At 39.5% G+C, this 15,460-nt stretch overlaps 1 protein-coding gene across 1 annotated transcript; it reads right to left on the minus strand.

Moving 5' to 3' along the window:
• Positions 1-8,860: 8,860 nt before the first annotated feature.
• On the minus strand, positions 8,861-14,771 carry LOC113169960 (polyadenylate-binding protein 1A). The gene is made up of 15 exons (XM_026371763.2): positions 13,912-14,771; positions 13,483-13,676; positions 13,215-13,330; positions 12,408-12,547; positions 12,097-12,191; positions 11,778-11,915; positions 11,590-11,685; positions 11,157-11,429; positions 10,849-10,939; positions 10,536-10,658; positions 10,295-10,437; positions 9,884-9,968; positions 9,629-9,759; positions 9,423-9,513; positions 8,861-9,227 (listed from the first exon to the last, which is right to left on the minus strand). Exons 1-14 carry the CDS (start codon positions 14,102-14,104, stop codon positions 9,424-9,426), a joined length of 1,908 nt encoding a protein of 635 aa, XP_026227548.1. The 5' UTR covers positions 14,105-14,771; the 3' UTR covers positions 8,861-9,227; position 9,423.
• Positions 14,772-15,460: the final 689 nt, after the last annotated feature.

A 15,460-nucleotide genomic window follows, 5' to 3' on the forward strand; every position in this document is an offset into this window, starting at 1 on the left:
ATGCTGCTGTTGGGTCTGCTTTACTGTGAGTGAGATACATAGGTACAGTAATCATCCATGAAGACATGATTGCAAGGCAGGTGTTTATCCCGACCTTGAAGCCTGTCACAAGACTACTACTAAATCTAAATAAGCCAAGGAGTGATTGTTCAGGCCGCTGCTGACCAGATAGCTCTGTGTTTGTGTGCAATGAAAGAAGTGATGATGTAAGTAGACCAGACCAGCTCTCTCATCTAAAGGCATTTGCTGGGTCTCACTTACAAAACGAAACACCTATATCAGCTGACTGGCTATGAGGCTATGGTCAGCATTAAAGGGTTTTCTCATTCAGCATGACAACTTTAGTCAACACAAACCTGCCCAGTGTGCCTGGAACTAAGGGAGAAAGCTCAGAAGCAAAGATGGATAAACTGAGAAAGCAAAGAGGAAATAAACCAGGACAAGCACACTTTGAGAGATGAGCATTAGTAGATGGAGAGGAAAATGGAGAGAAGATACTTCTATTTTGGAGTGGTTTCATAGTTAAAACATTTGAATTAGAAACAATAATATCATCTTAACTATTTGAATGAGAAGTTGAATCATACTTGGATTTTAGTATTATTAGTACCTAGTCAGGTTTTTTTGCGTGCGCTCACTCTGACCTGGGCTCAACGAGTTTGTGTAAAACCTGGTAGCTTATATTATTCCAGCATGATTTGACAATGTTCCAATCTAGTAAATACCTCTTGAAGTCAGGCGATTCTGGAGGAAAGCCAATATGCTGCTGCAGTATGAATCTTTCTTATCATAGATGCAAACTAGATGGTTTGATAAATGAAGTGGTACTTCCACTTCCTAATGGTCATAATCCTAACCATCATGTTTCACTGTCAGTTGGATACACTTGTATAATTCGAATCCCCTGTTCAGGTATTTAACTTCTGTTACTGCCAAAAATCTCAAACTTGGATACATCAGAAGAAATAATGGGGGAGACAATCAGAGGTGCCATGCTGCTGCACACAGTTAGACCATTACAATTACTACACAACTTATTTAGAAAAGGGATATCTATAATAAAGCACGCTCACCAATACAACAGCTTCTAAGTTTGACATGAGTATGGTACATTAAAGAGGAAATATAAGCTTCTCAGAAAACACTGTAGACTCTCGTTCCAAAGGTTTGTTTCTGGTATCTCACGTCTATTTCTGTTTGGACCTAAGGGATCTTATTTACTGTACATTTGCTCAGTAATATCTGGACACCACAGGTTGCCAGACATGAGAGCCCAGACAGATTGTAAGGTGCATGTTGAGTTGCTAATTTTGATTTTGAACAGGTAGGCATATGCACTGAGATTCAGCTAGCTCTAACAATGTTTTCACAGCTATTAGAGACCAGCCTATAAAGTGATCTTGACTAGTTCTGGATAGCACTATGACACTATGACTATGCTAAATGCTATCACTCACACTGGGGGTGCAAATGGACATGCTGACCAATACTTCATTACTTTATAAGTTAGATCTGCATCTGCAACAAGAACAGTTGTCAGAAATAAATATGAAGAATTAAATGTTCTTCCGTTACCTTTTAAATTCAGCAAGAATGCTATCGAAGGCCTGTAAAGTAACTCCAACTCTAGTGTGTATTTTTTCCAGCAGCTGGCATTTGTTTTCCAGATAACGGGCTTTGCTGTACCTGTGGTACTTATAACCAGCCATGCATCAAGCTAACACTGACAGGATGATATAATATCCACATGAGCTGGTTTATTATTTGCAAAAAACAAACAATGCTAATCAATTAGCTGACCTATTTAGCATACAAGACTCGTTAATCGTCCATTTGTCTGTACATTTTCTCGTGTATATTCAGTATCCTCCAACTGGAAAAAGCTTCAGGTCTGAGGAGGAGGGTTGGTGGGAGAAAGCTCTGACCAGCAAAAAGAATAACTATTTTAATTAATTTTAATTTTTAATACATGCATCTTTTCTGAATTTGGGTCAACTCTCGGCACATTCATCCTCTTAGGCTACAGCAATTTGGTTATGTAGTTGACACATGTAGGGTCAAAACGCGAATGATGAAACTGGGGCAAAGAGAGGTCACAGGACATCAGTGATTTGGAAGTTGTTTGGATTTCTAAAGCTGGATAAACAGCTGAGTCATATTCATTCATTGCAAAATATGCAAGCAACATGTGCTGATATGACAGGGCATACAATAAATATTTGTTTGTGTGACAATAAACAAAAACACATTTCAGCAAACTATATTCCAATCATGCGAGTATTGTTATTAAGTGGTGACAAAAGTGTGTGAGGGGTTACATATGAGTGGGCAAAGCAAACCACTCCAGGAGTATCAGTGATTAACTCAAGTAAAACAAAAGAACATAGATACACAGTTAGTTAGAGATATATATACGGGATAGACAAAGACAGACACAATATATTCATAGACGGGCTAGTAGATAGATAGGTATACACACAGAAAGTCACATTCATGACAGCAATGAGACAAATGCACACAGTAAAACATGCGGCAGCTGACCCAGTCAGTGTCACTCCAGCTGCATTCCTGGCCTGCCTGTCTCGCTGTCTCTATGCACATATCTGGGCTTCTATGGGGTTGGGGACAGTCAGTGCATTAGTGAGGCTTCCCAATGCACCATGAACAAACACAGAGGAAGCCAGGAAACAGCTATTGACTGCTATGGGATGAAAAGTTTGAATTTCTAAAGCTGGACCCTCCCATGTCTGGCACACCTAAGTGTGCAGCAAGCGGAAAACTAGGGCGTGTGGTCAGTGGCTGTGTTTAAATGACAGGTTTAACTTTGTGCTGGTGTGGACAGAGAATACATTCAAATCACATCAGTGAAAGAAACAGTGCATCTCCTTCTGAAAGATTAAATATTGTATGCAGAATATGAAAAAGTTCAAATACAAGAGAAACATGAAAAACATAGGCATTAAATAAACACAAACTCAGCCATGCATCGTGTTTGAGAACTGACCCTACAAGATACAAAGGAATAAACATCAGTGCAAACAACTACCATAGCAGCAGTGTTAACAGGGAGGGCATTGTTGAATGTACAAAGAGAGGCAAGGCAGGCCAACGGGAAGAAGAAAAGGAAAAGTTTCCAACCCCAACAAAGCCAGTACAGTCTCGCCCCCGCCCCCTCCAGACTTCCCCTCTTTCCTCCCTCACTTCACTCAAGATAGGAGGAAATGAGGTAAGCATCCTGGCATTTCTGCTCAGCTGAGAGAGTTAGGTTAGCTCAGGAAGAGGGTGTGAAATGTTAAGGAATGAAGTGGCAAATTGGCAGCATGTCATATAGTGTGAGGAAAGACAAAAACATATGTGAGTGAACATCTCAGCCACTAAATATCACAATCATCATACTGAACTTACTTGAACTCTGTTAAAAACCTAGAAAATAAAAATAGAACATTATGTTTTGCCAAGCTATTGAGTGCTAGATAGACAAAACATAGACAAAATGATGTTTAAGTATTGGTGCAAAACATGAAAACAAATAGTTACATAAGCACATTTGTCTCCTGAGTATTTATTATAATTTTTTCTTCTGTGACTTTACATTTGTTCTTGGGACCTTCTCCTTCTTATAATGCTTATTTATTCCACTGCAGTTGCTTCTTAATGGAACCAACTGATAGCACATAATTCTGTTGCCAGTGCTACGTTTTCTCTCTCCCTCTCTCTCTCTCTGCTAAGGTCAAGTGCATTTTGAATTGGTCCCAATTATCCCTTAGTCTATTCAGTCAGGTCTAGTTGTCCTTGGTTCCTCTTGGATCAGGTCTCTCTTTGAAGAAAACCAATTTTTGCGTGTCAGGTTCAGTTGGCTTAAAATTTTGGTCACAATCATCTGAATGACTCAAAGTTTTTAGGAATACCAGTTCTAAACCAGGCATTTTATCAGTACTTGAAGAGACCAGTGACTGTAATCAGCGGTTCTTATCCATCTGTGTTTGACCGAAGTGGGGCTTGCTCCTAGGTTATAGAGGGTTATAGATCACTGGCCAAAAAGAAATGATGATCTAACTACTAAGTACTCAGCAAATTAGATGGTTCTACTGAATGCTGTAGTAGCCGCATGTTCTCCAACACTGCCATCAGAAAATAGTCCAAAACCTGTCACAACCTCCTGCATGTTACATGGTGGGAACTGCGCATGCAAATACCATCTTTTCACTTTCTCTGAAACTCACAACTCGCAACTCTGTTTTCATTCAGGGTCACTAGTTGCCCTAAAATGAATGTAAGCATAGTGTCATAGTACACATACACAGTGACTTAGCATCTAACTCAAATAAGCCAAAGAAGAATCCCAACAAAAACCCTGGTGAGACCAAGCGTAGACTAAATGTTTAACATGCCTGCATAAACTTACATATCCTTTGCTGCTACCTTAAAACTGAATGACTTACTTGTTGTAGTATGCAACTAAAAGTGTAAAGAATCACTGGGTCCTGATAAATGTGCAAGATATACCAAACATACAGGGTTAAAAGTGGACAGCATTAAATATATAAACCAAAAATATAAATCAGTAACCTCAGTAACTTGGCAGTACCCTCAAAACAGAGGTGGTTTCACTGTCATCTTTATACCAATGGTCTATCTGCAAATAGATTTTATAATATCAAAAGATCAAGCTTAAGATCAAATGCATTTGACATGACAGTTTAGTGGAAATTCTTCCCATTATTTACTGCATTAATCATACTGCATTATTATCATGTCACCTATAAGGCCTATAACACTATACTACATACTACATGTTTGTCTACAAGGACTTATCCTAAAAACAGCAAAACTTTACATCCTTGACAATACAAAATCAAATCCTTGTTGTGGTTAAGGCTCATGATAGGCCAAGGATAGTACACAATTTGTACTCAGTGGTGCAGTTTGCATATTTATAACACAAATCCTAAAGGCTTATTAACCAACTTGTACAGTATAGCCAGTCCAGGCCATTGAAAGCCCAGTATGTTTACATTGAGTAAAACTATATAAATGTGCCCAGAACAACAAACAAACGTATTTTACATACTGTCATACATGTACACATATTCAGTCAGCAGTGTATAATCAAATACTTTAAATTAATAAAAGTAGCCGAGCCAGACACTTTTCAACTGGTTCACCTGTATACTGAATAAGATGTGCTCTAACTTTGTTTTGAGATTTAGGCAAACCTTAACATGCAAATATCCAGTTTAGGATACTGAGACTGAAAGGTTGATGCATGGACCATGGCGTTTCTTTTTCTGTTGCTTAAGATTTGTTGTAAAGAATATCCAAGTCTTGTTGGGAGTAATACATTTAGTCTTCATGATCTCAAACTGTTATAATAATAGTTGTATCTATCTATCTATAGTCTTATCTAAAATGAGGGATGATCGCCATCTTTATCTTGAACTGGCAGGTCATACCACAGGTCATAACAAAGTAGCCCGTAAATCACTTGACAAACCGCTCAATACAAAACAATAAAACAAAACATTATTTACCAATCTTTCTCTAGATTAAACAGGAACAATGGCTACTGACTTATCCACCCAGTGTAGATGTCTTTATCACTATGACCTTTACTGACTATACAAAACAAATACGACGTTACAAAGTCGTCTGAAATCACAACTTTTTCTTTTGCTGCCTGCTGTTTTTATCCAGTCATGGCAGTCATTGGCAAACCTGCGCTGCTCAAGTTCAGCACGCTACTGCAGTAAGTGACGGTTCTAACTGATTCGTCTTACGGACTACAAACCGAAGTCACACACTGGTGAGCATATGTTATGATTTAAAAGTTATGACAATGCCAGACGTTACCCTTTGTATCTTTCCCTGTTTCTTACTATTCACAATAACGTTACCTTGATAGCTAGGCTAGCTATATAGTTCATTGTGTTTAATGTTACTTCACGCTGCTGCACATTTTACACCGTCTGGTACAGGTCCAGGCAGAAAATAACACACATTGTTATCAAAACGGAGTTAGCTAAACACCACTATGAATGTTTAATAGGTGTAAGCTCGCCTTATTGACGGTATCCAAAATGCCAGCTAAGCTAGCGTTAACCACCACACATCGAGCGTTAGCAGCTGGCTAGCAAGATTTGCTGGAAACGATGAGAACGTACCTTCTGCTGCTAGTGACACTTGTTCCGGAAACAGTACCAAAGAAGAAAGGAAACGTTCAGCTTTCCAAAAACAGTTTTAAGTATATTCACAAACTGCCCTGCTGCCCTGCCGTGAATTACTCCCCGACTGCTCCCAGCACTTCTTTTCCTCTGTCTTCGGTCCCACCTATCCGCTCCGATTCGAACGACAACAGCTCCTACAGAGGTCGCTCTGTTGTTCCGTAGTCTCGTTATAGCTCCCAAATTCAAATGACATCGCGAGATTTCGATCGAAGTTTTATTGCAGTGACAGCTGATGCATCACCTGTAAAACACTTAAATATGAATATCTCAACTGCACTAGAGCTGATAATCTTCAAGTTTGGCGGCTTTTTAAAAGCATATGTCTGTATCTGTCCATAGCAACTGTTTAAACAGCCATAAAGATGATCCATCAGGCTAAATGAACATAGCTGTCATTAATAAACTGTGTTAAAAAAAAACAGAGAGATACAAATCAGTTGAACTGCCAAGCACTCAAATTTTACAATTAAATAGATTGCATTGTTTCATTTGAACCTAAATGGGCAGATATTCTAAACTAAATAGGACATTTAGTTGTTTATTTTGTTGATAAACTGGCAGACAGGGCAGCTCCAGACAGACAGATCTAATCCAGGCTAGAGAGGATTACCACAGCTCGCTGTGTTTATCATTATTTAAAGATACACAAGGGCAAGCGATATATGAGCCAACGGAATTTTACACTTTTGATTATTGCTTCCACTCATGTCCTCACTGACCTGTTAGAAACTCTGTTTATTTGAAGTAAGGACTCTTCACAGCACAGCCTGGATAGAGAGGTAAGCCAATCAAACCAAGTAACAGCCTGAACCAGACTGTGGAATCATGTAATAGGGTAAGCTGAGTTTGGTTTTTCACCAATAGGTGCAGGTCACAAGCACCTTGTAGTCACCAAAGTGTACTGAAACTACACCTCATACGCTAAACATATGGGAATTTACAATCCAACCACACAAAAGCTCCATCTGCATAAGCAATATATCTAAAATAAAAGAGCTTTTAAGCATTAGCACAAAGAACTCTCCCAGAACAGTAGGCATACACAGAAAGTCATGGTGTTTTTATATGAACCTATCAAACCATTGAGATGAAAGATATTTACTCAAAATCTGCCCTGTGTCAACCTCTCTATGAACAAACACCAAGAGGTAAAGCTGGATAATCCTATGAAATCCCTGTGGAAAGTTGTTTTAGGTCATCCATGTACTGTATCGGGTTTTGAAATATGCTCACACTGTGATTCAGATTAAACAAATACTGATCCTGAGTCGGAGTATTTGTTTCAGATGAGATATTGTAAGGATGGACACAGTGGTGATATAGTAACTAAAGTTAAATGGGTCTTTGTTTTGTTATTTCTTTAACTGGGTTCAACCTTTTAACTAGTTAAAGGACTTGCATGAAAATCTGATCTTGTTCTATGAATTATTTATGCACAAATAAGACGAAATTCTGAAAGGTTCATGCACTTTCAAGAACCACCGTGTATTAGTTTTTAATCCATTACTATCAAGATTCAGGACAGGAAGCTGCATGAGTTCTGGTTTCAGATTTCAGCTAAAAACGAATCTTGTTTATCCAAAAGGACAAACATATAGCAGATAAGGTTGACAGCATCACAACTATGAAAATACAGCGAACAGTCACTGTAGTCCTGCCAGGAGTGCCGCTTCATCTTCTTGACCTATTTACACTTTGTTGGTTCCAAGATATACAAGGTCACCTCATTTCTGGTTAGAAAGATTATCTTGGACAGCAAGATGTGATGAAATGGCCTTTTTCACCACTGTGATGTACCATTTTAAGTGTGGGAACGTAAACTGAATTAATGAGGCAGGAAAAAACTGAGGCTGAAAGAGATGCAATAAACAGATAGCAGCCACATATGTAAACAGAGGACAGAGAACACATGCCAGTTGAGTTCCCTTCATTATGGAACAGATAAGACAAAGTGTCTACACTACAATATACAGACCTCTTTAAAAGCAATGGAACAGCAGGGCCAATTCTTTTTTGCTGTACATTTGAGTTTAAGATTGAAAGACGGATATAGAAAGGAGGACTGGGTTTCATCTTTTATTTGATGCCATGTACACCTTGATGCATTAAACATAGGTGATCGCACCTTTTGTATCTAGTGACGCATATAAAAGGCAACAATTGACATTTTAAAAGCAGCATGACAAAAAATGTTTTGACAGTAGCGATCCAAGGCCTTTGTCTATAATTTACATAGCAGGACTTGAATCTCAAGCTTTAATAATTGTGAGCAGCTGTTATTTTGCAAAGCTGTCCTATTAATATATAAGATGCATATCTTGTGTGGAAACCGCATGTGGTTTCAATAGGTAATTGCAGTTATTCCATAAAAATATTAATGATCCATTTAATACTGAACAGTGCTGACATCTGGTGGAAAACAACTGCACTGTTGGCTGGATTGCTTTTGCTGTTCAGTAGAATCTTTAATTGTGAATACATTAATACCACAAACACTACTCAGTCAGCTAAATCAGCAGGGACACATATGAAAGAAATAACTAACTGGCCTAAATGTTTTGTGCATTGATATTTACAGTGTATAATTATGGAAACTAAACAGGACAATAACCCAGAGCAATGAAACAGAGGAATATTTTTTTGAATGAGACTTTATTACAGCCAGTAGTTTACAATACAAATCACCTCTCAAAATGCTCAGCTACCAACTTCCCCTTCCTGAATACGGCTGGTAATCTGAGCACTGACACAGTAAAATGACATAAAACAGAGGAATGCATTCAAATTTATAATGTCAATGTTTTCTCTATTTTGCTATTTTTTTTCAACAAATTTTTATTTATGATCAAGGTCTAGTCAAACCAACCCTAGACCTGGCAAAGTCAATTGTTTTGTTCTTTTTTTAAGAAATAATTTATCATTTTGCGATGTTTTCAGAGTTTTAGGTTTTTCGATGTTTAATTTTTTTTTCCTTTTTCCATCGGTGAAGCAGGTTTCAAAATGCTGTAAGACACAAAAGGAAATTAAAGCTTAATTTGCTTACTGATATTTATATATATAAAATACATTTTAACCCCCACAATTGCTCTTTAAACACCATTCTTATTGTGAAGGCCGGCTAAAATGTTCTCAGTCTAATGATCCTCACAATGAAAGTCATACAAATACATGTGTGCACACACAGACAGACTCTCCTACCTTAGACGCTGGGAACACCAGCAGGGGTGGTGGACTTCTGAGCAGCCTCCTTGGCCTGGTGGGCCTGAAGCACAGCAACAGCCTCATCCACCTGTAACATCGAAAGCTCATGTCAACTTTTAAGATGAGCTCAACTATACTGCAGCCATTTAGATGAACAGCTTTCAAAGAAAAATTTAGAGAAAATATGAAAATGATTAACTGACCTTTGAGCGCAGGGACTCAGGTGACTCAAGCATGTGAAGAAGCTCTGAGTTGTCAATCTCCAGGAGCATACCAGTGATCTTGCCTGCCAGGCTGGGATGCATGTTCTGGATCAGAGGGAACAGACGCTCACCTGAGGAAGGAGTAGGGGGAAAATCAAAAACACTTTAAAACACTATGGAGATAAAGTAGGAAACCAGATTTATGTCAAATAACTGAACAATTGTGTTAGTTTTGTCATAAGATAATGTACTAACCCAGCATCTGCTTCTGTTCCTGAGGAGGGGCAGCAGCCAGCATGGAGGCAGTCAGGGGCTCCTGTCCTTGCACATGGACAGCAGGCTAAACATGAGCGGACAAAAAAAGAAAAAGGATGCGAGTCAAGGACAATTGTAAAAATTAGCAACTGCACGGCTTTGATTAATGACTATTAGTCTGTATAGAAGAAATTATTGAATGAAAGGTTAGTGTTGGGTTTTGTTTAAATTTCACTTTCAAATAATGTTTGTTTTTAATAAGAATGGATTTTAACCATTCTCACAGCAACATGTTAATTCTGTGATTAATGCTTTTCTTCTGTTTTAGCAGAAGCCTGACCGCTAGTATGGCACAATGCTAAAAATACACATAGATCAAAGATGTTCCAACAGAAAAAAGGGAATGCTAACCTGCTGCATGGTGACCTGTGGCTGGGAGGGCATGTGCTGCTGGGGGTTGCGCACTCCGGCAGCATATTTGTACTGGGGCATGGCACGCACTGGGGCAGCAGTGGCTGAAGCACTGGCTGGGCGCTGACTGAGGGCCTGGGTGGCTAAGGTGAGAAAAGGAGAGAAAACAGAATTACATTAAGGTTGTTATAGAGCAACAAGATGTGGCAGGTGCCTGTGTTCTGAAAGTTTAAATACTTACGCATGCGCTGGGAAGCCATCATGCGTGGGACCTGGGTGTTTGTGGTAGTGGTGGGACGGATGGTGTTGAAGGTCTGGGGCCTAGGAGCTGATGGGCGCATAGCATTGGGCATGTTTTGGAAGTCTGAAGAAAGAGGAAAATGAACTAGTTAACAGTTAGTTCATTCAATATGCTAAGTATATTATCAATTTATCTGATTTATGTTTTTACTATCCTTAAACAGAACAGTCAAACTGTCACTGGTATTCACATTAAATCAGGGCCCAGAGGCCCTGTTTCAGAACTTGATTTATGCCAATCTTGCCATACTTACGCTGAGGACGCACTCCTTGAGTGGCCCAACGGGGGCTGGGGCGGAGCTGGGCCAGCTGGCTGGGAGAGTAATATGCAGCACGGTTCTGAGCCTGATGAGCATTATGACAAAAATTTATGACCACATGATACCTTACTGCCAAAGAACTGGAACATGTTACACTGTGACAGCTGTGTTACTGTGACACTAACTGCAAATGCAAAAATATTCAACCACTTCTAATAAAGAAAAACTATTTGAAGTATTAATGAACAGAAATATAATAAAAACTGTACATCCCATTTAAGCAAAAAACTGGAAAAACTGACCTGAGGTATAGCCGCCATGAAATAGCCTGAGGGTGGTGCAGGCTGGTAAGGGTTGAGAACAGGGTTTGGGACAGCGCGGACAGTGGCCATCCTCTGCATGTACTGGTTGGTTAAATGTGCCTGACGCTCCTCCTTGCGCTGGGCAAGGGCCACATACAGTGGTTTTGTAGCAACAATACGACCATTCATCTCAGTCACAGCTTTAGTGGCCTCTTCTGGGGAGGAGAAGCACACAAAGCCAAAGCCTTTGCTGCGGCCACCCTCCATCATTACCTTTTGGACAAAAACATAGTTAGCAGCCAGTAATCTTTTTTTTTTTTTTTTTTTACCACATTAAGTGAAAGGGTGAAAAAATCTAAACAGCAGAAGACAAACCATTCATAATCAAGTATCAAAACATTTGATCGTCACATTTAAGTAATAAAATATTTACCTTAGCACTGGTTATGGTTCCAAACGGAGAGAATTCTTTACGCAGGCGCTCGTCATCAAGGCCATCATCCAGGTTTTTCACGTACAGATTGACACCCTAGTATATAAAAAGGACAATGACATTATAATTAGGGGTGGGAGTGTGCCTAAACTAAGTCATAATCACATGTTGAATGAAAGACAACAAACCTGATATCTGGTCATGCGATCCTGTTTCATCTGTTCGAATTTGCGCTTAAGCTCATTCTGGCGCTCTCCTTTCTTCTGTGCTCGGCCCACATAGACTTGCCTGCCATTCAGTTCTTTCCCATTCATGTCGTCCACAGCCTACAGTGGAAAAAAAAAAAAAAAAGGAACAAATCCACTGAAACAAGCTATACAGAAACTCATGCTTACTCATTCAATTCAACCAGTAGTAGTAACCGCCAATGCTAAACTGTCCAAAAATAGATAGAAAGATATGTGATAAGGCAATGTCCAAGGAAAAGAATGTGGAGTTGATCTTAACCTTCTGTGCATCTTCATGTCTCTCAAAGCTGACAAAGCCAAATCCTTTAGATTTGCCATTCTCATCAGTCATTACCCGGATACTGAGTGCAGGCCCTACAAAATAAAATTAAAAAAAAAAAAAAAAAAAAAAATCACGTTTAGGAGACCATATCAAACTGGATACTGAATAATTGACGGTCAAGATTCTCAGTAATTCAGAAGTTATCTGAAGTTGAGTCAACTAGACTTCCATTTTGTTAGGTCAAAACATTTCATTACTCATCCGAGCAGCTTTATCAGTCTGTCGCCTCTGCTATTTTATTATCTTACCATATTTGCCAAACAACTCCTTCAGCTTCTCGTCATCCATATCCTCCCCAAAGTTCTTGATGTAGACATTGGTAAACTCTCTAGCACGTGCCCCAAGCTCAGCTTCCCTTTCTTTACGCGACTTAAAGCGTCCAACAAATCTGTTGATCAAATAACGCAGATTAGGCTGGATAAATCAAAACAATCTTAAATTGTGACATTATTGCATTAATTTTTATTTTAAATGGCTGTGCCCAGTGTTTTTCAGGCATAGAAATGATTTCTACTTTCTGACTTTAAAAGAATCTGCAAAAATATGTAATTAAAAAGGATGAAATTTGGGCTATAAGCAATAAAAGACCAGACCAATGTCAACCTTATGCCACATTTTAGGACATGCCACAAGTGTATATGATGGGGGCAGGGACTGCAGAAATAGTAACAGCAATCAATTTTAGTCTAGGAAGTTTTAACCATGTTATGCAACTCACAATCTTAATAAACGCCCATCAGCTTAGTAAAAAGCAATGCTTGATTTGAACACAATAGAATCATTGTCACAGCTTAATTATTCTGGCCAGTATTTCTCAAACATCAATAAAAAGTGGAATGTTCTCTACTTATAACACTGCAAGACGTTTTAAAGCTAACCCGCTTTTCTGAGGGGTTTATCATTCTTAACTTGTTTGAATGAAAACCAAAAATACATCTAGAAAGGTGAGTTAGTGGACACGATGCAGTTAAACACAAAGGCATACTTTGATTAGGTATACAATTCACATTGGTCAACTCCCAATAACCTTTGAGAGTAAATGTAGTCCCACTTACACTTTTCTGTCATTGAGCAACATGCCATTCATTTTCTCAATGGCCCGCTCTGCAGCCTCGTGGGTCTCAAAGTGCACAAAACCGTAACCTTTAGAGCCATTTTCATCACAAACCACCTTGAAAAAGGAAGATTGGAGCATGTCAAAAACAATCCCAAACACCATGCTTTTTAATTTCAGTGCAGGAAAAAAAAAAACAGTCATGCAATTAAGTAAAACACTCAAATGCTAACAGCAGAAAAGAGACAATAATACCCTGCCCCGCCTACCTTGCAGGAAAGGATATTTCCAAATGCAGAGAAGGTGTCATAGAGGGCCTTGTTATCAATCGACTTGTCTAGGTTCTTGATGAAGATGTTTCCCACCCCACTCTTTCTCAGTGAAGGGTCACGCTGAGACCACATGATGCGGAGAGGCCTGCCCTTGATCACGTCAAAGTTCATGGTATCCAGGGCTCGTTCAGCTGAAAAGAAATGACAAACTTTCTAATAAGAGTATGAAGGTTGACAACCAATTTAAAAAGTTTGCCTACAGCCATTACTAAAGCACTTTTATAAAAATGTGCTCGTTTCATACCATAACAGCAGCTCTAACTTAACTAAAACTGACACGATGCAACACGAAATGTAAAGTCCATGCATAAAATGGAGTCAGGTAGTGCCATATTCCCCCGCTTTATAACATTATGGTAAACCTACCATCAGCTGGCTGCTGGAAGTTGACATAGGCGTAGCCGAGGGATCGACGGGTGATCATGTCTCTGCATACTCTGATGGAGAGAATGGGCCCAGCTGGGCTGAATTTCTCGTAGAGCATGGCCTCGGTAACGTCTGGATGCAGGTCTCCCACATAGAGGGAGGCCATTGGATAGCTGGGCGCGCTAGGATTCATGTTGGTCGACGCGTGTATTCGGGCAATACTGCGACAACTGCAGAGTTATAATAGCTCGATATTCTACTGACAACAGTCAGACAATGTAAATTTCTTTTGTGGAGTGGCTCTTAGGATAGTTTAACAAGTACAAAGAGCGCAAACACAAATACTAGCGACCTTAACAGTTAGCAACGTGGGCTAGTTAGCTTGATTTGGTTATCAAAATGTCGGCGCGTGGCCTAACGTTAACGTGGCTCGCAGGCTTCACAGTTCTGGATTTCTGCTGTTTCTCAATAACTAACCTGAATTTCCGTTAGCATACGAAAATGATAGTCTCCTCTACAATGACAATGGAATGACAAAGCCCTTTAAGGGAAAAAATAAATGGTTAACAATTGAACTGGCTACGGTTAATCAACCACGCTTTCAACAATGACGCTAACTGCTTAGCTTGCTAACGTTCCTCTTATTCCGTCTTTCGTTCGTTTTCGAAGGCAGCGTCTTCTTCACGTTGCTTGGGTTGGCAAATCAAATCCTGCTTCACCGATTATTATTTTTCTTATAAAAATATGTCTGCGTGTGCTCTCTAGCTTTTGGTTTGTTTCATAATAAAATGTGTGCAGAGGCTAGCTCCAGAGCACACCCTACGCAGACGGTTTACAGGAATGAAAGGAAGGTCGGTGGAGGTTGTTTCCCGATTCCAGTCGAATCTACTGCGCATTCAGCATGGTTGACGTCACGCATCTCGCGATGTTTTATACGTCAGGTCTCGGTAAAGCAAGACAAACTGGTTCGAGTAAGGTAATTTATTTTATTCTAAACACGTTAAATATGTTAAACATCCTTGCTGAAAACGTGTTAAAAGTCTGTAAATTATCTAGTACAAGACTGTGGATTTAAAACTTTAAATAAAACAGTTTTCCGTAAGTTTTCTGGTTTGCATTTTTGGGCGGAACAGAAAGGAATCTCGATGACGTACTCGACCCTCCGACTTGACGCGAACCCGGAAATCATGAAAACCCCACTCAAAATCCAAACTGCGATGTCTACGTTGTTTATAACTTAAACCCCAGCACATTAAACTGTTCTAACAGTATATCGTTTAATATACTTCAAGTGGTAATATAATACTGACTTTTAAATATATGTAGTTTTATAGCAGCTTATCAAGAACACCATTGCCCATAAGCCCTAGGCGTTCTTAGGCTAAACGCCGCGGCTCGGAAAAAACGAGTCCATGTGTGAGTCAGGGGGTGGCAGAGAGCTCACACGTCTGGAATAATAGTAAGACAGAGATGACTGAACCCTGGAGACGCTTGAGAAAGCGATTATAACAAGAACACCGAAACAACGACTTTACAGTCGGTGACTTGG

Source organism: Anabas testudineus, chromosome 16, assembly GCF_900324465.2.
Source record: "Anabas testudineus chromosome 16, fAnaTes1.2, whole genome shotgun sequence".
Classification (NCBI taxonomy): domain Eukaryota; kingdom Metazoa; phylum Chordata; class Actinopteri; order Anabantiformes; family Anabantidae; genus Anabas; species Anabas testudineus.

Bases quoted from the DNA above. Each gene is read 5' to 3' on its own strand.
- LOC113169960 (XM_026371763.2), bottom strand. From the start codon at position 14,104: ATGAATCCTAGCGCGCCCAGCTATCCAATGGCCTCCCTCTATGTGGGA. The intron at 13,677-13,911 runs GTAGGTTTACCA...ATTTCTTTTCAG, and splicing joins CTTCCAGCAGCCAGCTGATG to CTGAACGAGCCCTGGATACC. The intron at 11,686-11,777 runs GTTTGTTGTCTT...TTTATATACTAG, and splicing joins ATCGCATGACCAGATATCAG to GGTGTCAATCTGTACGTGAA.